This window comes from Lepisma saccharinum, chromosome 20, assembly GCF_977018435.1.
Source record: "Lepisma saccharinum chromosome 20, izLepSacc3.1, whole genome shotgun sequence".
NCBI lineage: Eukaryota > Metazoa > Arthropoda > Insecta > Zygentoma > Lepismatidae > Lepisma > Lepisma saccharinum.
Genome location: NC_139248.1, coordinates 66,810,314 through 66,836,917, shown reverse-complemented (window position 1 = coordinate 66,836,917; position 26,604 = coordinate 66,810,314). Strand labels below are relative to the sequence as shown.

At 39.3% G+C, this 26,604-nt stretch overlaps 1 protein-coding gene across 2 annotated transcripts; it reads right to left on the bottom strand.

Annotated features, from left to right (window-relative positions):
• Positions 1–925: 925 nt before the first annotated feature.
• Positions 926–26,270, bottom strand: LOC146003677 (uncharacterized). 2 transcript variants are annotated; one of them, XM_083142038.1, is made up of 5 exons: positions 25,927–26,270; positions 15,090–15,288; positions 13,754–13,924; positions 4,077–4,171; positions 926–2,215 (listed from the first exon to the last, which is right to left on the bottom strand). In XM_083142038.1, the coding sequence occupies exons 1-5, from the start codon at positions 26,005–26,007 to the stop codon at positions 2,135–2,137; spliced, it is 627 nt and encodes a 208-aa protein (XP_082998164.1). In that variant the 5' UTR covers positions 26,008–26,270; the 3' UTR covers positions 926–2,134. The 2 variants fall into 2 exon arrangements, with proteins under 2 accessions (XP_082998164.1, XP_082998165.1); XM_083142039.1 differs by lacking the exon at positions 4,077–4,171.
• Between the last annotated feature and the right edge of the window lie 334 nt (positions 26,271–26,604).

The window sequence follows — 26,604 nt, the reverse complement described above, 5'->3', positions numbered from 1 at the left end:
GCTGAAGTGATCTTGGCACCGATTTCCTCAAGGACCGTGGCGATATCTTCCGGGGTTGCAACGTGGAGAGGCAGCTGGATTGCTTCGTGAAGAGTTGTTTTGTACTGCTGTCTATTTGTCAGCGGTCGTGTTGGTGCAGTAGTGAGATGCGTCAGTAATCTATGGGCGACAACACATACGTATAACCGGCTCATGGTCTGAGTCGAGATCGGATAATAAACCTTTTTCGAACAAGGCCTCATCTCCAGGGCCTGAGTCGAGATGGATAATAAACCTTTTCGAGCAAGGCCTCATCTCAAGGAAGCTATCAACTCGGGACAAGCTCCGGCACCAAGCGACCTGTTGAGTGAGACGAGTCAAGGCAAAGTGGATAATAAACCTTGCCTGAGTCGAGATCGTACTTAGCTCCTGATTATATAGTCTGAGATAAAAATATTTATCATGGGTTTATTTTACATTTGAGTTGCACTGCCATCTAGTGTACGCCGCATGAAATAAAAGCTTTCGTGCTTTATTCACACTGGAATTCATTCCACTGTATTTCAGTTTTATTTCATTTTGTCACTACTGTTTATGTTTAGTAAGTATCTCTATTGTTATATTAAATGGGTGTCTCTATTGCTTTATTTTTTAAAAAATGCATCCTATCACGCTAGTTATCACATGCATCAGGCTTACATCGAGCTTGCCATGTGAAGCTTGCTTTGACAAGCTAAAAGGAAGCTATCGCAAGCTTGCCCCAAGCTTATGTGCTATCTGGGGTTAACTCGCAGTTAAATTTAACAGAAAAACACTTTTCAGAATACTATGCAAATTTTTCTTTCAAAATCCAAGTGATTTTCATTGCATTTATGTATTGTATGCACAGATTGATATTAAACAGTACAAATAAAAATTTATGAAGTGAAATAAATGCAAACCAAGAAAGTAGAGAATTCTATTTAATACAAGAGTTTGGGTTTAAGAATAGTCTTCTTTTTGCATAAATAAGCTATAAAATGTAGTAAAATAGGTATTTCACAAGTCTTAAATAAAAATAAACACAACATCCATGTTACTTGCAAAATATTTTGATTTATTGATTTTAAATATTTTCATTACTTAATTGTTAACAATTTGGTCAAGTTACCCACAATCACGTATGTTAAGTGCTTTTGTTCATATAGCAACAAACCATTTCAATATTTCGGGTACTGAGTATATTGCAGGTTCTGTTTCGATGCATGAAATGGGGATTAAAAGTTTAAGTACAAACCCTTTCTGCGGGTATATGTCATTCATACCATATTGTCACGGGCGTCGAGAGGAGGGGACGAACCGATTCGTCGAATATTCTTAGAACCTATTTTAGGATTTTAGGATCTATTTTAGGATTTTAGAGCGTATTTTAGTAAAATAGAAGCACACTTTTTAGAACCTAAAAATACGAGGTCTAGTAATAAAGAAAAGTTCAGTTAGTTCATATTCGAACAGGATTATGTATTAGATCGGAAAAACTTGAGTGTAAAATGCAGGACCTAAGTCATGTTTTCAAACTTAACCCGTTAATCCAATGAATAAATAGTTTCAAAGTTTCAAAAAATGATATTTTTATGAGACTAAAATTTTCCCATAACTTTTAAAGATTTTTTCTTGAACGAGGTGTAAAAAATAATAACAAAAGAATAACTATGCTTTTCAGTAAACAAAATGTCTGAAATGTACAAAAAATATTTGTGAAACAATTGTGATGCATATTCCCTCATCTAGTGGAATGTAGTAGTACAAGTAATAAAATTGGAATAAAATGGTTTTATTTTATTGGTTGAAAATAGTTATGATTTAATATTATTATTATTTCTACTATTCAAATTTTTTCAAAGGCCTAACTCCCACGAATATTTCTCACGGCGCCCATGCATATAATCAATTTAAATAATGTCAATTATGCAATGATCACATTACCCTAGTTGCTTTGGCAATTAATAGGAGAAAGATAATATTATATTTATAAATATTATTGTGTCTGCAGAATTAATAGCAGATGATGATAATATGCACAGTGAAGCGAAGCACTGAGACTTGTTAAGTGGCTATCATGGTTGTTACAAGAGAATAACTCATTTGTATCACTTTACATATTCATATGTGATCCCTAAGAACCAGAAGGATGAGTCACCGTCACATGAGGAGCGTCGAGAACAGCCTCGTTGTAAGAAGGCGGCGGTGGTGGAACCTGAAAAGAAAATGATAATAATAACACAGACAAACGTATTACAGGCAGATATTGAACTCGGGGAGCAAACCATCTTCGCTTTGATTTACTGTCCGCAAGAAGTTCTGCCAGTCACCGCTGAGAGGCAGCACTGGCACCTTTTTGCTTTCACCTCTAGACTAAAACGTTTACAAGAGATCAAGAGATGGCACTGGTAAATTAGAACCCCAGATATCTGGGTTTCAACGTTGATACGTTATCTGTGATATCTTATAATACGCTTCTCTGTGATAAAAGTAACCAGAGATTTTTTTTCTGGCGATACCTTACCGGCATTTTTTTCTTTATAAAGTTTTATTATATCAAAAGAAATGTGTGTGTTTGTGTGAGCGTGCGCACGTGTGTGGAAGTACATGAATGCGCTATCATACCAAATATTTTGAGTGGTTCTTGCATGGGCGCCCGCAGAAAATATTCCATAGGGATAGGCTATCTAAATCGAAAAGCTCGATCCTTCAAGATAGATATATTGACATCAGTTGCGTGCCCAGGATTTTCAAAAGGATGGCGTTACGTGTAAATTCTTGAAGTAGTCAGCCATTATTTCTCCATCTTCTCCTGCATTTGATGTTCTTTTTTTTATTTTGGAATACTGGACAAAAGGATAACCCCATCAACCAACCCTTTGGGCACGCTAGTGATTGATATGTTTACATGTCATTTAAAGAAAGAAGTGCTTTAAGTAATATATGAGAAATGAAAGAAGCGATAGAGAATGAGAGAATTTAAGAAGTAACAGAGAGAGAAAGAGTGAGAGAAAAGGAAAACCCAAATGAGAGACGAAAAAGAAACAGAAATAAAGAAGCGAAACAGCACACATGCAGACAAAGAGAGAGGCAGTGGCGTGGCGTGACTTTATCAAAAGTGTTACCGGCTATCAGTACGACAATTGTGCCTGCTAGACGTTATCTCCCCCACCCCCACCCCCCACCCGGTAAAGAAAACATGTCTTGGAGCTAGTTGTTTGTTCATTTCGTTCTTGTTTTGCAATGAGAACAGTGATTTAGCAACAAACACTCCTAGAAATAACTACCACGAAAATCCAATGAATAGTGGTAGACCCTTGTCAATTCTTCATCTGCAATGAGGTTCGAAGGGGAAGAAGAAGAACCACACTTTTCTCGGGTCAGTTTGACGTTTGTGTGGTGAGCACTGAGCAGACGACAGAACTCTGCTCCTTTGTGGAAAGGAAGCGCCCAGCTGTACGTATTGCCAACTTAGTATTTTGGAGCAAGGTTTGTTCAATTCACGAATCACACCAGGGAACTATATTTTCGTATATTACCTAACTGGTCTCAGTTGAAGTTCAATCCAGCCTTGGCTCTGCAGTCTACCTCTAGTTGCTTCACAGAAATGGTATTCCTATTTTAGGCGGGATTTAGCTCTTTTCTGCCAATCCGATGTGACAACACTGGCTGATCCGGTAGGTTTGAACGGCAACAGGGCCCCTTAACAGGCATATGAATAACCCCATGAAGTCTTTCCCCGCTCTTTCCTTGCATTGGCGCCCTCTTCTTCCTTCAGGGTAGTGGACCGGCCTCTCTCTTCGCTTCTGTCGGCTGCAGAAAAATGTCCTAGGCAATATCTACTCGACGGCAACGGTGTTCATTAACGTATTTAACAAGATGATCGATACAGAGAAAATGTAATGTTAATGGTGAAGAAGAGTGGAAGTAAACACGAACGAAGAAGTACTAAAAGTGAGAACATGTCGAAAGCTATTATAGAAAGAAGATACAAGATAGAAAGAGACAAAAGAGTTGCAAAAAAGGGGGGAGGGTGGAAGGAAACAAACAAAAAAATAAATAATAAATAAACCTACCAAAGGTTGGTGATTCTGGGTGGCGTATCGTGGCGGACGAGATGATGTTGGGTGAGATGGTCCAGAGAACTCGGTTTCTTTCTCCGAAACAGGTTCTGCAAGATATTAAAGAAATACATGAAGCTTAAAACCTTCAAATGTTATGTCGTCGTGTGAGAACCAGAGGAACGAAACTTATTTTTTTAAATTTCGCACATTAACGCTTCCAAGTTTATACATACTTGAAACACTTACTTTTATGCACGAAACGAAATCGAACTGCCTAAAGAACATGGACACTCACAATTACAATACCAGACAAAAAATAATTATCATACCCAAAATTCGGCTAACTGCATACCAAAAAGGACCATTTTACAAAGGCATCCAGTTATACAATACGTTACCAAAGAGTTATAAATATTTTGAGAGAGCCACGGTCTTTAAAAGTAAGGTTAAAAATTTGCTATTGAAATATACATTATACTCAGTTGAGGAATTTCGGGAATTAAATAATTATATAAAATAAATTTATATTGTATACACTACATAATTTTGTATTTTTATAACACTACTTCACTATTTAATAAGAACTTAAAGATATATTTTGTTTTGTTGATTTTACATTGTATTATACAATTGTTATGCTATTATAAAAAACAAAGTGCCCAATTGATATATATATTTTCTAAAATAACCAATTTTCTCCTATTTCGTTAAAAGTGCCTCAGTATGATAGCCAGAGGTCAGGCACATCTGCCAGTGACACTTGCAAGCAACAGTGTTGCCAGTGTGGTTCGTAAAAACATGGAATTTGGGGATAGCTCATTCATACCCTTGTGCAATGTTTGTAAGACTTCATCAACGTACTTTTTCTGTCAAATTCAATATAATTACATCCAGATTGTTCGGCGATATTGAAAAATGTTGCAATAATTTACCTCAGTGAGTTCTGTGTGTCAATAAAATACGATTTGCAGATTTTTTCTCGTTTCTGGCAACATTTTAATTATTTATTATTAAATCATGCATGATATTCCATATGTTTGTATAACATAATTTTCTCAACATACAGGGCCTTATATTCGATGAAAGCGTTTCTTCTCATTCCGTTTAACTTTTCAGTTCTACGGTTGTAAACACCGGGTTCGGCGACTTCTGGGACACCCGGTGTGTGTGTGGGGGGGGGGGGGTGTTTATTATGTGCTATGTAAACCTTTTTTTTATGTACATGCACTAATTCCCCTCAGGGGTACTTTCATTGTAAAAAGCTCTCAATAAACTCCAATTTATCAAATATGCAGGAGAGAGGAAACAATGTATTCTTAGGACTGTCTGACTCTCAAAAAGAGGCAGTGACTCCTTCTTACTTCTAGGGATTAGAAATGGAGATATGTGACCTGATTCCAAATAGATCTCTTCAGAGAAGATACATTAAACAAAACCAAAAACAACATTTTTGAAGTTACGTTCGTCTGGTTCTCATACGATGATGTAATGCATATACAGGGTGAGTCCAAAAGAAATAGACATATTAAACGCTTTATAAATCGAAAACTGTTTGTTCTATTAGGAATCATTTAGTACTGTTCTATTGAGAAACAGTACCTTCGGATTTTCAGCGCTGAGTTCAGCGCTGAAGCTTCAGTTGACGTCATCGCCTATTCCACCACTTAACGTTCAAATTTACATCACAAATTGTTTCAAAATGGAGGCTACAGTTTCTCTTTTATCTGCAGTTTCAGCTGTTGCTTCTGTTTTTATGGAAATACCGTTGTTGAATCAATTTAAAAGAACAACTACCTAAGGATAGTATGAAGGAAGAGGAAGATTTATTTCTACTTACAAGTGCAATGGCAGAACACACACATTTATTCTATAGGTTTCCGGCCCGTAATTCACTTCCATCGTTCTCATCGACGCCATTGTAGCTCATCGTGAGCAGACTACAATTACCCACAATTCCTAAAATCCACCGCTTGCACCAGCCCCTGTTTGTGGTGGAAGAGGTGGAATCTGGTGGATTCAGCTCTGAATCCATCGGTGAATATCCGAATGAAAATGCTTAAGCACTGAAGTCAGCGCTGAAAATCCGAATGTGCGGATAGTCTTCACTTTTCGTTATTTTCATGACGTCAGCATCACGTGAACGCCCTTGACCTCAGTCCAGCAATATGGCCGACATGCTGAGACGTGTTTGGGGAGAGCTGGACTAACGCATTGTTACAAAATGGTCACAAGAACATTTGTAACTTAGCCATGTAAACTTCAGGACTTACTCTTCAAAAAATGTAAGTAGTTTAACGATGTTATTAAAACCCTTGTTTCTGTAAAACTTTGAAACTGTCTATTTTTTAGGCTCACCCTGTATTGTAACGAGCGTTTCTGCAAGTTACATAATGGGGCGTTGTCTCTGCCCAGAGTAGGAAAGCAAAACCAGGAAATAGGACTTGCGTCACTATCACTTGTCTCGTCCTCAACAACCATGATACAGACCAGGCCCTTCCTTCCCCCCCCCCAAAACTATCAAGGGCAAGGTTCCTGACAAGGTTACCTACAGGAAGTTTGGTGGTTTAGCTCAACAAGGCCAGAGCCTTGGCCGTGAATATTCTGGGGGGCATCCCGGACGATAAGCTCGAGGTCTACGGACCACAAGCCTTCGTCATGGTCAGCAAGGCCATACCTCCCCCCCCAGAAAGGACTGTCAGCTAAAATAACCACAAGGTTGCGGTATACTAAGTTGGGTTGGGGAATTGAGACAAGGACGCCCATGTTAATAAATACTAGGAGAATCATAGAAAAAGGACGGAGTCCAGATACTCGGGGAGACGACAAGAGGCCGCGCCATAGCTCGCTGCTCCTATCTTAGAGGGTAAGCCTCAACTTAACCAAGTGGTGACACTTGGGACTTATTACTTAGAGGAATAGCTCAAGTCACTAAATGGCCATAGAGATAGGGGAGTTAGTCTATAATCACTACTGTTAACCATTAGAATAATAAATAACAGATATATATATTAAACGGGTTGTGTATTAATGTCTACCATCTGAGAAAATAGTCCCCCTCGTAACGCCCGACACCCCGCAAGCGTTACAGAATGGTGGAGGTGCGGTTCTCTGCTTACAGCTGAGGGAAGAACCCAGTACCTTGCTACGTGTTTTTTACGGTTCTCTCTGTTTCACAGTGGAGCATATATCACGCGCTCCCTGACGAAGGTTTGTTTGAAATTTTTAGGTTTGGTTTGGTTAGGTTGTCTCTTGTGCTTTCTTGGTGGTCTGTTGTTCGAAATGAGGTAGTTGTCGAAACTTGATTGTTGTGTTTTGTTAAGATGTCCGCTTGGTCGTTGTACAAAAATCGTGTTGTTTAATGGTTCTTACGCGTCAACAGACGTTTGGTGAACGCAAACCCCTACTTACTGCGACCGTTACGTGTCCACTCCCTGCTTGCTCTGAGGAAGCAATACGTACACCTCTACCTATCGAAACTGACATACTAGAAATGCCTGACCCTGCATCTGCAGCTACTAATTCGAATCCCGCCATGTGTTCTTACGCTAGAACCCCGTCTATTCAACCAGAAAATTTCAACGCGGATCCGGGAGAGAGTATATCTGATTTTTTTAACACATATCGGAGAGTATCCTCTATTTTAGGGTGGACAGACACACAAAAGGTCACATTTTTACCGGCGTATCTAAAGAAAAGCGCGTTAGCGTATTGGGATTTAAACCGTGAAATGCTGGAAAATTTGCAGGGTTTTGCACAAGTTGAAGAAGCGTTAACAAAGGCTTTTCAACCTCTTTTACCGGTAGGACAGGCTTATCTTGATCTAGCTGCACGAAAGAAACAACCCGAAGAGTCAATAGAGAATTACTTTTATGATGTGTTGAAAATGTGTAACAAAGCAGATCCGAATATGAATAACGAAGGGAAAATTAATTTCATTTGTAATGGGTTACAAGCGCAAGACGCCGAGAAATTAGTAACTATGAAAGCACAAACATTGGACGACTTATTAGCCAACTTGCGACTTTTAGAGCGTGCTAAACGACAAGCTGACATTGCTTCGCGATCTTACGCACAAGTTGTAAAGGGATCAAATCTCGGACAGAGAACTTTTTCAGGACCATCGGAAAATCAAAAGCGCTATGTGCATGCGATGGAGCAGTCTCAAATCCCGGAAAATCAGAGACAAGAAATTAGATGGAAATCTCATTCGCAGCGAGGTGTAGGAAGAGGCAGAGAATCTACATCTTTTAGAGGTAGACCTAATAACAGTAACAATGGTAGAAATGGTGATAGGCTATGTTTTACGTGTGGATCTAGATTTCATTTTGCGCGATACTGTCCCAACAAAGGATCATACCCCTCAAATAATGGATATTCGACCACCCGAGGACGCGGATCTTTTTCAATACAAGGCCGTGATTCTAGGGGACATAATCATAGGAATTATGAGCGAAATCCTAACAGAGGGCCACGAAATCCTTCTCCTTTTCCAAGAAACTCAGAAAACCCAAACGCATAATGGGAATGCGCTACAGGGGTCGCCTTCGCCCATGTCAGACAAAACCCCTGAAAGAACGATCGTATCGTGCAGAAAATTGTTCTTCTTTCTCATTAGGAAACGAAAACTATAACAAAAGACCGATGATAAATGTAAAAATTTTTGGGAAAAAGTTTCCAGCACTTATAGACACAGGTAGTACTTGTAGTTTGTTACATTTTGGTATGTTACCTCGCAATATTAAGATTTCTGCTAGAAGGACAGGTTCAGTGACATTGTTCCAATCACGAAAATAGGCGAGACCCCTATTTTAGAAGAATTCCTCACTGTGCCTTTTAGATGGCAAAACAGCACTTGTAACATAATACATCCACCTTTATTTTCCGCCACTAGTACTAATTCGGTTCGACTCTTGTCAGGTACTTTCCTAGATACCTGCGACCCGCACAATTCTCCAATGTGTTATCTACCGCGTTTTGGTCACGATGCCACCCTGGGCTCTTCGTGTGCCCAAAAGATACGCCAAGGCGCAACTATTCAGGAATTAGCCGGACACTGTATGTATCAATGCTACGAGGGAAGTAATGTTATCGTAACGGAAGTTGCACAGGACCATTATGTAATCACCAACCCGCCGTCAAAAATAAAAGGCGAATGCAACGGCAGATCTTTTACGTTAGATACTTATGAAACTCAAGCCGGTGCACTCGAAATTACCCTTCCATGTAATTGCTCTCTATCAATAACAGAAGAAACTGTAATTCCTAGAACCTTTCCATGCTCTAGTCAGACTAGTGACAAGTTGCGTAGCTACCATATTTTGCCCGCTTCATGGGGAAAAATACCAACGATGAAAATAGACGTCTTATTTTCCGGAGGTAAAGCCGCAGAATTCAAACATTTTAATGATTGCTTAGACGCTAGTTGGCCCAAGAAGATACCATTCTTGAAAATATCAACTCAGACAGAGCCGAATGAGGAAAATGACGATCTTAATTTTGATTTGGAAGATATAAAAACTGATATCTCTAACGAGAATCTTTCCAAAATATCATTAAGTCTTGTTTGGAATATAGTCCTTACTCTTGCGGTAGCATGGACAATATATAAGAATCGTCTTATGACCACTCAATTGATTGCACTCAGTCAAATCCAAACCACTGACGCCTTGGGTACTTCACTGGAAATATTTCATGAATTCCTTAATTATTCTATTGTTATTTTAATTCTAATTCTAGTGATATTCATTGTGTATTGGATATGTAAGAAATATGTAAAATGTTGTTGTCAACTCACTCCTTTAGTAAGCCAACCCTCACACGCCACTTCTAGACAGGTTCTCTTCACTAATGACAATACTACTAAAGTACAAATACAACCAGGAACAGGAACAGTTCCTAAACCACTGCCCCGTAAACTCAATGATGGAAATAAACCCGTACATTTCTCAATGACAGCATGACTAGTCGTCCTTATCTCTACATTACACTCACCCATACTCGTTGACGGCTTAACAATTAAAACCTTCGTAACATCAGGAATCTATATCAACGAAATTGACCCACCTATATTATACGAAACTTCTGTACCACTATTATATCGGTTACAGTACAATGCTGCTTTTTCTGAAATAATTGATTGGGAAGATTTGCCCTCCTCATTGGGAAACACTACGATTACTACCGATCCCTCACTTCAAGGATGGAGTTATTTCCGCATTACTAAAACCCACATACGTACTCTTTTCTTAAAGGAACAGGATATAAACGAAATTCAACATAGAATCCAGAACTTTCCAGCAACAAATTGGGTTAATATTCGAGATCTTACTTTTGTCAATCCACCTCAATTTTTACATATTCTAACCTCAGCATGCCAAAACAGAAAGGTACACCCAGCTATACTACCTCTCAACAACCTCGTATCTCATCTAGATACACTTGAAGGAAAGATAGCTAAATATAATTATACTCTGGCCATCTCCACGACCAATTTAGGGCAATATTACAACACTCCAATACTAGAATGTACCATAGGACCACAATATACCCTAATTGGCCTGAAAATACCAATCATGCGTAAACGATCCAAATTTCGAGCGTACAACATAAAACCCCTACCATTTCAATTCAAAAATAACATATGCCAAATAACGCTAACGTCAGATGAAGTACTCATCGATGAATATGAAAAGACGTTTTACGAACACTCTTGTTCTCTAACTAATGATATACTATGTTTTATTACGCCTTACAGAAACATATACACCTCAGATTACAGATGTTTAAAGTCTATATTTACACAGGATGCTACTACTATAGAACAGTACTGCCCACTACATTGTCATGAAGACCCTGTACTTAACTTACCTGTACTATTAAACGTCTCGACCTATTTAGTATTGACACCACCAGATGTGGAAATAACAGTTAAATGCGAAAGCATACTTTTTAGTTTTAAGAGAGATTCCCCTTATGGAACCTTAGTAGTTCAATTAGGTTGTCAATGTGTAATGTGTATAAATTCTAAATGTTATAGGGCACAGTTCCCTTGCATTCTCCCAGATCCCACAAAGGCACAAATATCCCAATTTTTACCAATACATTGGGTAAATCACCGCCAAACTAATATAACTAACTATGAGTGTACATCCGATATAATTAATAAACCTCAATGTATGGTTGTCAAACAAATGGAATCACCTACGAACCAGAAAATAGTATCCTTAGTTCACCTTCACATTTGGTTAAGCTTACTGACATGTGTAATGGTCACATTCTTATCATGGTTAGGTTACCGAATCTATCGCAGAAGCCATACAACCAAGCGAAATGCTTCAGTTCCTGTCATTATGCGTGGGCAACACGATAGACCTCCTTCCTACGAAGCACCGAAATGTCCTGTATATGAATGTATTTTGGAGTAATTACCATGTTGTTAAATCAAGTCTCAGTTTCAGAGCTATGGACAACTTTACTCCTTTTAATGACTGAACCTATTCCTATCCAAGGAGAGCCACTCTCGAGGGACGCCCTAGGACCATCGCCACCTTAGGACGAAACAGGAAGGAACCCTGGGACCTACACCATTAGCAAACACAAGTGAAAGTGAATAGTGCAGTGACCAACAACGGAATAAAAAGCAAATCTTAACCATAAACTTTTGAAGAACACTATACTCTTATTATGTAAACTAACTTATCATGTAATTTATATCTAACTCCAAATGGGTCCAGTGACTTGAGCAACCAGATTGTTTAAATACATAGGCAAACAATTGAAGCCTAACCAGCCTTATATATGAGGGCATGTCAATAGTCAGCTTAGATGGAGGCCATCTAAGATAAGGAGGGGCGATATGTAACGAGCGTTTCTGCAAGTTACATAATGGGGCGTTGTCTCTGCCCAGAGTAGGAAAGCAAAACCAGGAAATAGGACTTGCGTCACTATCACTTGTCTCGTCCTCAACAACCATGATACAGACCAGGCCCTTCCTTCCCCCCCCCCAAAACTATCAAGGGCAAGGTTCCTGACAAGGTTACCTACAGGAAGTTTGGTGGTTTAGCTCAACAAGGCCAGAGCCTTGGCCGTGAATATTCTGGGGGGCATCCCGGACGATAAGCTCGAGGTCTACGGACCACAAGCCTTCGTCATGGTCAGCAAGGCCATACCTCCCCCCCCAGAAAGGACTGTCAGCTAAAATAACCACAAGGTTGCGGTATACTAAGTTGGGTTGGGGAATTGAGACAAGGACGCCCATGTTAATAAATACTAGGAGAATCATAGAAAAAGGACGGAGTCCAGATACTCGGGGAGACGACAAGAGGCCGCGCCATAGCTCGCTGCTCCTATCTTAGAGGGTAAGCCTCAACTTAACCAAGTGGTGACACTTGGGACTTATTACTTAGAGGAATAGCTCAAGTCACTAAATGGCCATAGAGATAGGGGAGTTAGTCTATAATCACTACTGTTAACCATTAGAATAATAAATAACAGATATATATATTAAACGGGTTGTGTATTAATGTCTACCATCTGAGAAAATAGTCCCCCTCGTAACGCCCGACACCCTGCAAGCGTTACAGTATATGTGTACATATTGTTGAGAACACTATATTGGCAATCCCGAAGATGTAACTGGATAAAGACACTCACCACTAATCGCTTGATATTTATTATGATCACTATTACCATAAGCTTGTTGACCGTGAACGTGGACAAACAAGACCCTCTCACCTATCTTTATACCGCGTTTGTTAGAACCTGTCCCGCTTCCCGCGCTAGGGATCGCTCGACAGTTTCGGTGCCAATGAGAAACGAGGTAAAAATCGTCTGCTGGGCAGCGAGGAGCGAATGGAAGCCAGAAGACAGGTGCTTACGTAGACGCTATTACCACGTTGCGTATTTTAATTGGCTGCCTGGCTTTGATTTTCCCCAACACGGAGAAAAGCCAGCGATCAGCTAGCGCGGGAACCGGGACAGGTTGTAACAAACGCGGTATAGTTCATCTTCTCCGCGGATGAAGGGACAAAAACTATTCCCACAGAGGATTATCCTAGCTGCAGGTCTATGCGCCAGTGCCTCGTTAGGTTGCAGAAACCAGTCCAGGGTGTACTACGTGGGGAATAGTTTTTCACTTGGGTGTTTTATGAAAGGGTAATCTCGTACACCCCTGTCCCTTCATCAATTTTATTTAATCTTCACTCATCCTCGTCGTCGCGATTAGACAGAGACGGTAGAAAAGCGACGCTACATGATTAAACAAGCAAACAACAGCAATGAATTTGTATTTGGGAACCAAAGAATACGCAGATACGACCGAAATAAGTCTTATGTTATGTATGTCCCGGGAATCTGTGGAGCAAGGCCGGTAGCTGCATAATAAATATTTGCCCCTCCATGCACTCACTTCCCCTCTCACGTTCATTGGTCGATCCCTCTCGAGCCACTACTTGCGCAGAGGACTTGTTTTCGTTCGCTTGCTCCAGAGATTAAAGGGACAGAGTGTAGCTGAAGCCGCATTTTCCCCACCATGCACTCACTTCCCCTCTAAGGCGTTCATTGGTCGAGCCCGTTGAGTCACTACTTGGGCAGAGACTTGCTTTCGATGGAGTTCCGTAAAAAAAGATTTTCTGTAGGATACATTTATAGGAAGCGTTATCTTCCCCGTTTTCCCTTGATCCAGGACTCACCTGTAGGTGCCAACACCACCGGCCGGATCCTCACCGCTCCATACTCGCTTCTCCTTGGGTACTCTGGAGACAAGAGATGTGACAGCCTCTGGCGCCGTTTCTTGCAGCAGCACGTGAAGACCAAGGAGGTGAGGAGAATGCACACGATCAGAATTAGCGTCACATTCAACCCTACGAAAGAAGTATAAATAAATTACACTTTCCTTCATAATAACAACCACTACCACTTACTTTAATGACGTATTATTAGAGCCCGCATTTCTGAGCAAAGCTGCCCAAATAGGCAGGCAAGCAAGCACTAATCGTCGTCGCCCTGTAATGAAGGGGTCCCGGGTTCGATACCCGGTAGAGGCACATAGTGGTTCGGATCGCACTTTAAACTGTAGGACCAGTCCAAATTAGCCTTACTGTGCATAAAGTGGACTTAAAATACCAACTCACTAAAACTTTGGAAAATAAGCATGATAATGTGCACTAAAATTAAAAAAAGAATACAAATGCATTCACTTTCGATATTGTGAATAATGAAACGCCTTGAATTAAATTTTCTCATCGAAAATTTAATACTTTCATAACATTAAAGGATGTAATGTGGCCATAATGCATGCAGAGAATGGTATAATAATTGTATTATTCTTGCATTAAGGCGAGGAGGGACAATTTCCCCTAGGTCTTTCTCGCTGGGTTGTTGTTGTTGTTTTGAGGAAAGGGAACGTACACAATTTAGTGTCCGCGTCGCTCCATGTTGCATATATGTGAAATATATATCGTGCATGAAAGTTATACATGTTAATGTAAAAAAGATTATATTTGGAATGCATTTATCAAGCATTTTCTGTCTTTGAAAAATAGTTTGTGTGCTTGTTTTCCATTATTAATGTCAAATTGAACGTGTTGAAAAAATAATTCAAATCCTCTATTCGAACGCATATGCTTTAGCACCAACTTCTACCCCCTTTTTGCATAATTTACGAGGGTAATAACGTCTTTGATACCACTACTACTACTACTACTAATAATAATAATAATCAAATGTTGTTCCCAGGTTCGAATCCCGGCTTGGGATGGATGTTTATGAGTGTCCATTCATCAACTTCATCATATCATCAGTCATCCCCATCTTCGCACATTAGCCAAAAGTGGCACAAGAAGCGAAGTAAAATAAAGGAAATCAACAATAATAATAATAATAATAATATAATTATTAACATTATTATTATTATTATTATTGGTACGTTTATCCTGCTACTTGCCGCCCCCCCCCCGAGACAAAAATTCCTGGTTGCGCCTCTGTACATAGTGACTGATACAGGAAATGAACAAAATGATTTCTCACAGCTAGACCAAAGCGACCACCGATGTTCCCGAGAGCGGGGAACCGGATGAGGGATGTGTTGGTAGCAGCAGGCGCTGTTGTGGTCCTTTCGGGTCTCGCAACAGTAAAACCCAACTCCTGGTCCACAACAAACATCGCTGTGTTTCCCGCAGCAAACAAAGTCGCCCTCCCCGCATTCGTCGTGTCCACATCCTGCAGCCTGAAAAAAACAAAATAACATGGTATCAGGTACGATATGATAGAAAAACCACATGATGCAATGTAACCATGACCGATATCTTAGCGTCCATTTCTGTCACGAAGTTGAAAAAGGTTAACAGCTTTATGAGGAAATGTTAGCCCGATAGCTTTTGAGCCGAGCTCCGTGGCGGAATGGTTAGCACAGCGCGCTACGACGTCCAGGGTTCAAGAGTTCGAATGTAGGCCTGCGCATGGGTGTTTTCTATGAGTGTCCTTTCATCAAATTCATCATGTCATCACTCATTGTCACGATCAGTGGCGAAGCTCCTATGAGGCTTTTGAGGCTTATCCTACCCCAAAAAAATGTTGAAATTAAAATGTTCTTGTACCCTGTAACAATCAAAGTTCGTTAAAACGAATTAAACTATGTAATCCGGACGTTTGGTTCCGCCGATCCTTCCATATATCTCGTCAGGCAGGCCAGAAAGAGAGAGCGCGTTCGGGCCGAACTGTGAGGCTTTTTGACGAAAAGCCTCGCGTTTAAAAGGCAGCTACACCGTGAGCTCTGTGTAGATGGGAGGGGAGGGTAAGGGGAGGGGACTGCCGATTCGCTGGGTAAAAGCGGCTAACCTCAGAACCAAACCTGTTCTGTTGTGCTTCTAGTCTTCTTGTGCAAAGTGCGTCGTTCACGCGCTGCATTGTTGAATGTTAATTTACTTCAAGTGCATCCGCGCGTGTGTTTGTGTGTGTGTGTCACATAGTGTACGTATTTATGTTATAAAAATATAATACTAAGATGATTTGCAGTAAAATAAATGTAAGTGAACAAGACTTCGTGGCTCTCAGATGCTTAACCTACGAAATCTTGGACACACTGACTGTACAACTGGAAATACGTTTTGGAAATCTTGAAAAGATAAAATTTGTTGAATTGGTAGACCAAAATAGCTTTGGGGAATATAAACTACATTTTCCTGTGATGAAATTAAACAACCTTCTGTCCACATATCCATTTCTCAACAAAGAACGATTAGAAAATGATTTAGAGAATATCTATGCTGATGAAGAAAAGCATTTACCTCCTGCAGACCTTCTAAAATTCATAGTTAGCAATGATCTTCAAACAATCTACAAAGAAGTAACACAACTTATCAAGTTGGTCTTGACATTCCCAGCTTCCACCGAAAGAAGTATGAGCACCCTCAAGAGAGTAAAAAAAAATATCTCCGTAATTCAATGAAAAATAAAAGATAAAGTTCTCTCAGTACAATAGCCATTGAAAAATAACTGGTTAAAGAACTTTCTATTGATCAAAGCTTCAAGGAAAGAGTAATTGATACTTTTGCGAGCAACAAGAATCGACGCATGAACCTGCTGTATAAAAAAAATATATAAGCAGATTTTTCAGCCTACCCAGTATTTACGCCTTAGCTTCGCCACTGGTCACGATTAGCCAAAAGTGGCAGAAAAGCAAAGTAAAATAAACTAAATTTATAGGGGGGATTACCCCAAAAATGCCCTCCTCCACCAGCATACATTCGGAGGTATACGCTATTGTCCCGGTGCCTTAAATTATACCGGAACGTCAGTTGCACAAAATATTTACGGGATTCCCCCTTTTATCTTTGTTTTTATTCTGTATTTGTAATTATTATTTTATTTTTTTTACATATAGGTATGATTTAAAATCATACCAGAAAGTGGACCAATGATTATTCGAAAACCAGAATAATCATAGGTTTACATATAATAGTGTAAGTATGGTTAAAATATTATTGTGTTAGATCTACAATTATTGATTTTAGGAGCTTAAATTTAGAGAGAAAGGTTAGTAATCGGAAGGTTAATACTAGTGTACAGTGTATGAAATTGTATAAAAAATAAAGTTAGGGATTTAAAGTTGACACAGTTACTAATGGGGGTGGTAGGAAGTTATAAATAAACTAAGCCAATCAATCGATAGTTTATGACTTGAATATGTGTAGCCCAAAATGGATGGAGTGGTGTAAGGTTCAATACAATTCAACCAGTATCCACTAGGCTATCCTATGCTACAGAGGCGTGGCGTGCATGTAGCCGCTTTTACCGTAGGTAACACCAAAATATAAAGAATTGAAGAACCCGTCTTAAAATATTATTACGTACATAAACTGGTAATATTGTCGTAAAGTAAACATTGCAGACTGACATTTTTCTGACACCGGCAAAAGCGAAGAGAAGGACTGATCCGGTACCCTCCACAGGCAACATGAGGAAAGGGCCCTGAGCCCATCCAAGGAAGACTTCGCGTTGCGGCAAAGACTGACCACGGGAGGAAGAGGCGGGTTTATGGTATGCCTGTTTAGCCGGCGCAGTTGCCGGTGACCCTTACCGGAAACATACCAGTGTTGCCATATTCAATTGACAGAAAAGAGCTAAGTCGCCTATCGGGTCTATCTTACTCTGAAGGTATCCAGTCACACTGGGGAACGATGGCGTAGTGGTAGCGTCGCCGCCTTATAATCAAGGGATTCCGGGTTCGATACCCGGTGGAGGCACAAGTGGTTCGGATCCAACTTTAAACTGTCCCGATTAGCATTACTGTTCATGAAGTGGACTTAAAATCGCCAAATCAAAATTTAAAAAAATCAAATCACACTGAGGGAAAAGCAAACTACCAAGTGATATTTTGTATTTACACTAAATATCAGCGATTATGAAAGTTCTCTTTGTCCTTCTTCGACATCATGGGCGAGAAGGAGAGGAGAGGGATGGGTATGGTCAAGGGGTGCGCTGTCCTTCTAAAAATGTCAACCTAAAATTCTATATTTCACACATATAATATTATTTCGGTTACAGGAATTTGTGATAATTGTTGATAATACTGATTGAGATTGACATACGTTGTCGCAGGAATGCAATAATTTCGGATTGAAGCAATGTTTTTGAGGTGGTAGAACTGTTTTTGGGTGAAAACAATACTTACAAGCATAATTTCCCGATTGTTATCTTAGCACGCTCTGAAGTGTCAGGTGTTGCAGGTTCGAATCCTCAGCAAGAAATGGTTATTTCAATGTTCGTTGTTATTATTTTACTTACATAATTATAAAAATTAATAATTACATACACAAAGAAATAATAATTTTATTTCAATAATTCACCATGCATCCTCATCGTCACGATTATCCTATAAAGCGAAAGCCTTAAAGGTAGCAAAGGACGTAAAATATACGAAATAGTAGTGGTGTCAGAAATGAGATTTCAGTGGATTTAGCAAAACATGGGAGTGGGAGTAGTTAGGAAACAGATGAAGACTACATCTACTCTACATACGTCTTATTTGAAACGAAAAGTTTCGCGATTTGGGCAAATCTGGTTTCAAAAGAACTAAGATGGCAACATTAGTAGAACTGGACTTCTTGCAGGTTCGGAAGAAAATATTGGGGAAGGGCCGATGCTGAGAGGGGACGGGGCAAGGAGGGTGCTTCACGTGTTACAAAAGTAAACAACGGTTTGTGGGAGGGACTGTGCAGTGGGAGTTTTGTGACTGGTGTCTTTCGTCTTTATGTTGTTTTCGGGCATTGTCAATTAATTTATGAAGCTTGCTCCGAGTTCCGAGGTGGCGGGTTCATCCTATCTGGACAGTGTGTGTAATCGTGCGATAGAAGATATTTTGAAGCAAACTTTCTGTTCGTTATTTTGCAGAAAAAATCGAAATTGTGGCGAAAGGGAGGCCAAAGCCTATTTTGAACGATTTAAAAACCAAGTCGTCTGCTGGATATGACCGACATTTCAATGTTTCGTGGTATAACGATGTGTGCAGTTGTCGAAACTCTTTTGTTGGCCATGTACTCTATTTTCGGGTGAAAAAAAAAAACGTGTCGAATTCAGATGTGGATAACGTGGACCATGACCATGACGCACCCAAAAATTCAAATTCAAATGAAAAACTTCTCTTTATGACAGCATCATAGAAGTTTTTTGATTTGATTTGATTGATTTTGCTTCGCTTGTGCCACTTTTGGCTAATTTGCGAAGATGGGGATGAGTGATGATATGATTAAATTGATGAATAGACATCACAAACGCCCATGCCCAAGCTAGGTTTCGAACCCGGGATCCCAGCATCATATAACTATTTTCAAAGTCGGATTGATCTGCTCTATAACTAGCCTTCGATGTTTCTGTAAGTTTCAAATTACGTATTATTGTGTCAACAACCAATGATTGCGATTTCAATTTAGTCCTTATGTCAACATTTCTTTTTCCTGATTAATAACTTTACCAAAATCTAGTATTGAATTGCATACGTACCAGATTAATATTATATTAACTACTTGGAAGACATTTGGGGGGGGGGGGCATGAGGTGGGGAGGCGCCCAAGTCTCCCTTAAATGTCCTACTGATAACCGGTAACACTTTTAAAAATCCACGCCACGCCACTGCTATGCTATATAGCCTAGGGGGCTTCACAAAAATTAGACGCTTGGGGGAGCAGAAGCAAGAGAGACCATCGACTATTAAAATTCCTTAATGTGATAATCATAATAACAAAATAGAAACATTATGTCAAGTCCTTTTACTTGTTTATTTCATGAAAGAAGGTAGAAGGAAGGCGTTTGTAGCGTTTAAATAACTTCTAACATCATAATCTTATTTTCAACAGTATACACTCGAAGATAAAGAATTGTTCCTCGAATAAAAGCGCTCCAAGCAGCAAAAGGGAATTAATTTACACACCAAGACAATGAATATCTACTTTTTGCAATCTTTATCAACCGTGAAACGCGTTAGCCATACAACTGAAGCTTTCTGAATGTTCAACTCAGCCACACAAGTCGGAAATGAAATGTTTTTATTATCAGTAAGCAGAAAAATACAAGTATCAGGAAAGTTGTTGGAAGGCAGCAACGATTAATTATCGCTTACAGCTGTAGATGTCATGTATACAATCTTTAAATAAATCAGTAATAGAAAAAAAGGATAATTTTAAATTGTGAAAAAATCATTGTGAAGGTGAATGTAGGTATCAATGATACACATACAAGTGATTTTACTTGATGGAGTTATTGAAATATATCGTAAAAAAGAAATTTGAATTTGGTTTGATTTGGTTTATTTTACTTCGCTTTTTGTGCCACTTTTGGCTAATTTGAGAAAATGGGGATGAGTGATGATATGATGAATAGACACTCACAAACATACATACCCAGGCCAGGATTCGAACCCGGGATCCCTGGCGCTGTAGCGCGATGTGCTAACCACTCCGCCACGGGGCCGGCAAAAGAAATTTGGAGTGTATAGAAATGTCCACATCAACTCTTTGTGGGCTACAACTTAATAATTATATGCTCATTGTACAAAGCTTTGTTAAAATATATTTATGTAAATTTGCATGTAAAATTTCAGAAAAAGAATTGATACAAAATTATAGTACATATTAATATCATGGATTTGAAAATGTGTAAGTTCTTGAAGCAAGTAATACGTATGTGATTGGTTTGTTACACAAAAATTGAAAAACATAACATTAAGTATTCAGAAGAATAAAAGTTATATTTAAATTCTTTAACCCCTAAAACCTATAATTTTCAAACCAAGCACAGTATTCAGCATTCATTTCAAATCTAAAGTGCTGCATGATTAAGCTATAAATGTTAAATTGTGCCATATGTGACTAGCGTAAGGAGGGGCTTAAAGCGAGTACACTCTGCACACACACACAAACAAACCCTAATTCCCGGCTGTCTTGGGTATATCTGTACCTTAGTGCCATGTTTCATGAGATGTTGATAGCTAAGTCTCATTGTAACGATTATTTTCTCGTGGTCTGGCAAACCAACCAATCGATAAAATTTATATTATATTTTTATGTTGACGTCTGAAGTACTTGCTCGAATTTCTCCCTGGCCTCCCAAAAGGCGCAGTGGTAGCGTCGTAGCCTTGTAATCAAGGGGTCCCGGGTTTAATACGCGGTGGAGGCACATAGTGGTTCGGATCCCACTTTAAACTGTAGGTCCAGGCCCAATTAGCCTTACTGCATAAAGTGGACTTAAAACAACAAATCAATCAATTGAATTTTTCCTGAGTTGCAAGTGTTTCCTCAGAGTCCGTGTCGCTTGCGCTGAGTCATTTGCGCCGAGCCTTCTTATCGGTTCATTTTCGCTGCGACATATGTCAAGACCTTCCTTGGTGGGTTTTCCAACAATCCGGAGTGTCATTACCGCCGCGCGCATGTGTGTTTATGACGTTGCCCAGCTCCAGCTGTGTTTATCTTCGATTGAAAATTAAGGTGATTGGTAAACAAATGTAAGATGAAAGTATATATGAGGGATATACATTGGGAAATTAGTATTTACGTAAAACTGAGACTTGTGAGAGACGACAAGATGGCTGAGAATATATGGAAATGATAGAAACAACGCATGGAATGCCTTCGAGCATTTGCATACCTACAATAATCCAAATAACGTTTGTATTGTTGTTGTGCAAGTGTATCGAAATATTGTGTTTATATATACGTACTTATATAATGCTTGCAAAAAAATTACATTCTATTTATAATGTTTTTGACGATTTTATGTAGTGTATAATAATTAAGTGTAATAGACTGGCACAATTATGTTGCTTCCAAAGTGTACATTTACGAAGTACTTTTAGAATGCTTCCAATATTTTAACAATACTGTATTTACAATGTTTTTTTTTTACGATTAACGATAAATGATTAATAGTTAAAAGGCTGATACTGATTTATGTATTTTGTGTTGTGGAATAAAATTGATACAAGTAATCATGTGTAACGTCTTTTGAAATGAGTAAAGAAAAGTCATATTTGACTCTCTGGATAGGTTTAACATTTCAGTGTAAACACAGTTGTGCATCGTCATAAACACACGTTTGATTTTATGTTTTAAGTCCACTTTATGCACTATGCACCATGTGGCCATAAACACACGTGCGCCCGGCGGTGATGACACTCTGGATTGTGGGAAAACCAGCCAAGGAAGGTCTTGACATGTGTCACGGCGGAAATGAACCGATAAGAAGCCTCAACGCAAATGACTCGGCGCAAATGACACGACACCGTTTTCTCATAAACTTAAGACTTAATTTTCATGGACACGAAAATAAATATCCCGCTGTAAAATTAGCCTAACAAAACCAAGCCTTTCATATCACACAAGGAATGTCTTCTAAATTGTTAAAACTCTTTAATAGTATAGTGGAATGCTGGTTGCACCATACGTACATGTTTTTAAGAAATAGATTTTTTTAGAGTATGCTTGTACTGAGGTTTCCAGCAGCTTGTTTAGTGCTTTGTTTCACTTCTTTAATCTCTCATTGGGTTAAACAAAGCGCATGAACATGCTGATGGACAATATGCTTAGTAATACTTATGCGTCCCACTGTACAACGCGGAGATATATTGTTGCTGCGAGAGACTTCACAGCGTATGATGGCGTCTAGGTTGCCTTCATCTTTTGTGCCTTGTGGTTCTCTTTATAGTTTTATTTGTTTTTTTTATTTGTCGTGTCTTGTGGATTTCATTGTTCCGACAGAGGTATCCTCTTGCACAAGAGCTATACACAAATTCGGGTTCTCTTTTTGTGGTCATTCTTTTCTCTTCCATATCTCCACATTTTATAGTTTCCCTGATTAACCTAATGGTACAGTGGGATCCATGAGTATTGCCTTGCAAATTGTCCATCACCATGTTCGTGCACTTTATTTGACCCAATAAGAGCTTCAAGAATTAAAAGAAAACTCAAAACACGCTGTTGACAACTTCTTCACCAGCATACATAAAAAACCAACACTTAAGAACACATAGGATGTAAGAGAAAAATTAATGAAAATAGTCATGGACAATTTGCACGGTAATACTCATGGATCCCACTGTACAATGTGGGTTGGGTTGGTTGAAATCGAAACTCAAATCAAATCGTTCTTGCGGCATGCTTTTTATATTTCTGACACTAATCTGAAGTTGACTTTCTGAAGTATAAACCCAATCCTTGATCATACACAAAATAACAATATAAAAATATCTTGTACTTGCTCATGAGAATACGTACACTTTATTTCTTAAAAATTCCCTGTTGAGCGAGCTGCCTACCATTCATGCGATTTCAGTCTGTTTCAATTTTTGTATGGGAAAAAAATCCAGAAGGTTCGTGTCCAGTGTATGTTATATTATTTCAACTCTACGTGTATATTTCAACATTAACTATTATTAATTGTAATACAGCGCACATTTCATTATCAGTTAATTCCGTCGCTATAGTTATCAGACAAGAAAAAGACAACATCATGTTAACGAATGTAAAGTGTTCTCTTCTATGAAAATTTCCATTTCGAGCCCTGGGTCAAACCCAAGGTTCACCCAAGGCTGCAATTACGAGTTGGTAGGTAGCTACAGTTCAACCAAAATGCGAAGAAACCCGGCAAACTCTAGAAGTAAAGTGGACAGTCATTTGTTTTCTCGTTTCGATTTGGCTTGTACCGGCATCTGGTTTGCGCATCATACCGTTAGAAACTACTTCTAAAATCAGTGACGTGCGGTGATGTCGACACTTGGGGTGGCATTCAGTGGCGTGCCCAAGGGAGGTTGGTGTGGGTCATAATCCTCCTCCCCCTTTAGGGCCCAGTATTCCTAAAAATAGAACGTCAAAGAAAGGAAAGGATTGCAAAATGAGGAAGGACTACAGAAAAGAAGCACACGTTAATCCCACCCACTTTCGAAAATCCAAAACCTGGTGATTTGACTATTAAGCCAGAGATCCCGGGTTCGAACCCCAACCTGGGCATAGGTGTTATTTGTGTTTGTCCCTTCATCAATTTTATCGTATCATCTTGACGATTAGCCAAAAGTGGAGGTAAAGCGAAGTTACAAATGAAGTTAATGAAGATACAAACACATAAAAAACATCCATGCCGAGGTCGGGGTTCGAACCCAGAACTCCTGGTGTCATAGCGTGCTGTGATAGCCACTCCCCCGCGGATGGTTGATTTGTTGTTTAAGTCCACTTTATGTACATAAAAGCTAATCGGGACTGGACCTACAGTTTAAAGTGGAATCCGAACCACTATGTGCCTCCACCGGGTACCGATTCGGAACCACTTGTACTTCCCCCACGGAGGTCGGCCGACAACAAAGATGAATGGAAAGCTCTAACTATTCGGATACGTGGGTATCGGTAAAGTAAACTGCATTTTCCACCGTATTTGCATATGATTAACGTTTCTTCAAACAAATTGCATTGCTTGATTTCCCTAATTTCTCCATCTTACGATCTCGTTACTGAAGGATCCGGGCTCGAGCCCTGGCCTGTTCATGAGTCTTCCTTTGTAACCACTCTTCATCCGTTTAATTTACTCAACGTTCATCGTCATGGCAGAATTTAGGTAAGGTGATGGAGAAGCAACGCTAAAGAAGGGAAAAAGAAAATACAAATAATTTCCTCCCAGTGCATCTGCAGGGCACTGTGAAATCAGGAGTCCAGAGTTCTCTGTTTATGATTGTCCCTCGTGACTTCCATAAGCTCATTAGCTACTTATCGCGATTAAATATATACAGCAAGAAAAAGCGATGTAGAGGAGATAAACAGGTAACAAAACACACACTTTTTCTACTTTCTTGAATGATATTCATTTGGCTTTTTAAGTTCTGGGATACATTATTCATTCCACATTATTTCATTATTCACTGCAGAGTACAACACATAGGAACAAGAATGCGCGCTCGTCACGGGTTCGAATCCCGGCCTAAATTGTTGTTTGTGAGGTCCCCTCATCAATTTCATTACATCATCACTCATCCTCATTTTCGCGATAACCAAATATGGCAGAAAGGTGAAGTAAAATAAACCAAACCAACAACAACAATTAGAACGCGCGTTTTCTTGCAATTTTGAGTTTTTCCATCCTCCGTACTTTATCCGGTAGTCAGCGAGATGACTGGCAGTTGCTAATAAACATGGCTGCCTCATTGGAAGATTGATTTCCACCAGACAATTTCTCAGTCACATTGAACGAGAAATACACGGTGGAATTCAATAAAAAGTCACATTGGTTTTGTTTAATTATTTATACTACGTAATACCTTTTTCCGGTTTATGAAATGCATCTGTTTTAGGAAAAAAAAAAGTCAAATGTGTAGTAAGCCTAATGTTTTTTTCCTTATATGTATTTCTTTGTAGCAATGCAATGCGTGCGCGTTAGATTCTGTATTTATAATGTAAACAATGAATTTGAACAACTGCACTTGCCTTATTGTAGTTTTACCTATTCACACCAGGCGAAATTTGATTTGAATTTAGACATCCAGATGGCAGTGGTCGAATTTCTCGCCTCAGCATTGCCAACTCACAACTGTTACGTTCCCAACCTACGGTCAGAGAACCTTTGGTTATTTTCACATTGAAAAACCCGATGTTGGTTAAGACTGGAGGTAAACTCAAACTGGTGGTTGGCTAACCAAAACGTTGGCCATTGAAAAACTTGCCCTAAAGGGGTTATTGGTTGTGAGCTCCCCAAAATATACGCTAATAAAAAATGACTAAATAATTTTTAAGTCAAAGTGAGATTCCAAATACACCACTGATATTACACCAACGGCTAAACTTTTGTATTCTAAATCTCACCGAGCAGTAATCTTCTTAATACAAGTGCTTACCTGAGTGGTGGACAAAGTAGAAGCCACGACAACTATCCAAACAAAAGCAGATCTTGGAGTCAAATGCACCATGCCTGCCATCGTAAACGGTACCCGATGTGCACTTGTTCTTTGAGGTTATCTCATTGCTCTGAGAGCCTATCAAGAGCCAAAGACGTCAACTTTATCCTTTAGACAAGATAACGCACTTTACATCGAGTCCGCTTATTTCCCTATGCCCAACATTACACAGATGGTTTAGAGATAGGGTGACATCTGGTGATTAATTAAAGAAACTGAAATAACAGCTGTTCCACTGCATTTACTTTGGATCTTATTCTGACTCTGAAGCAACACACTCTAGTTCACGGTGGAATTTGAAGATAGAAACGGAAGTTTGACCTCGCACTGATTTCACGTATCATTAGGTACACATAACGCATTAGTACAGGCCATTAGCTTTTTATAGAGAACAACAGAGTTGCTCGTGATGGGACGATTCTTCTTAGATTTATCTCTGATACGGTCAAATGCAGAAGTTCTTAAGTTCTTTATCTACATTAATTAGATAAAGATATAGATAATGTCGTTGCAAATGATTCAGTGAGAAATCTAAAAGTTCTTGCCATTCTTTGTTGCATTCTTAACTCGCCTTCTCCAACTGTCAAGGTCAATATGTTTAACTTGTAAACAAGTCGT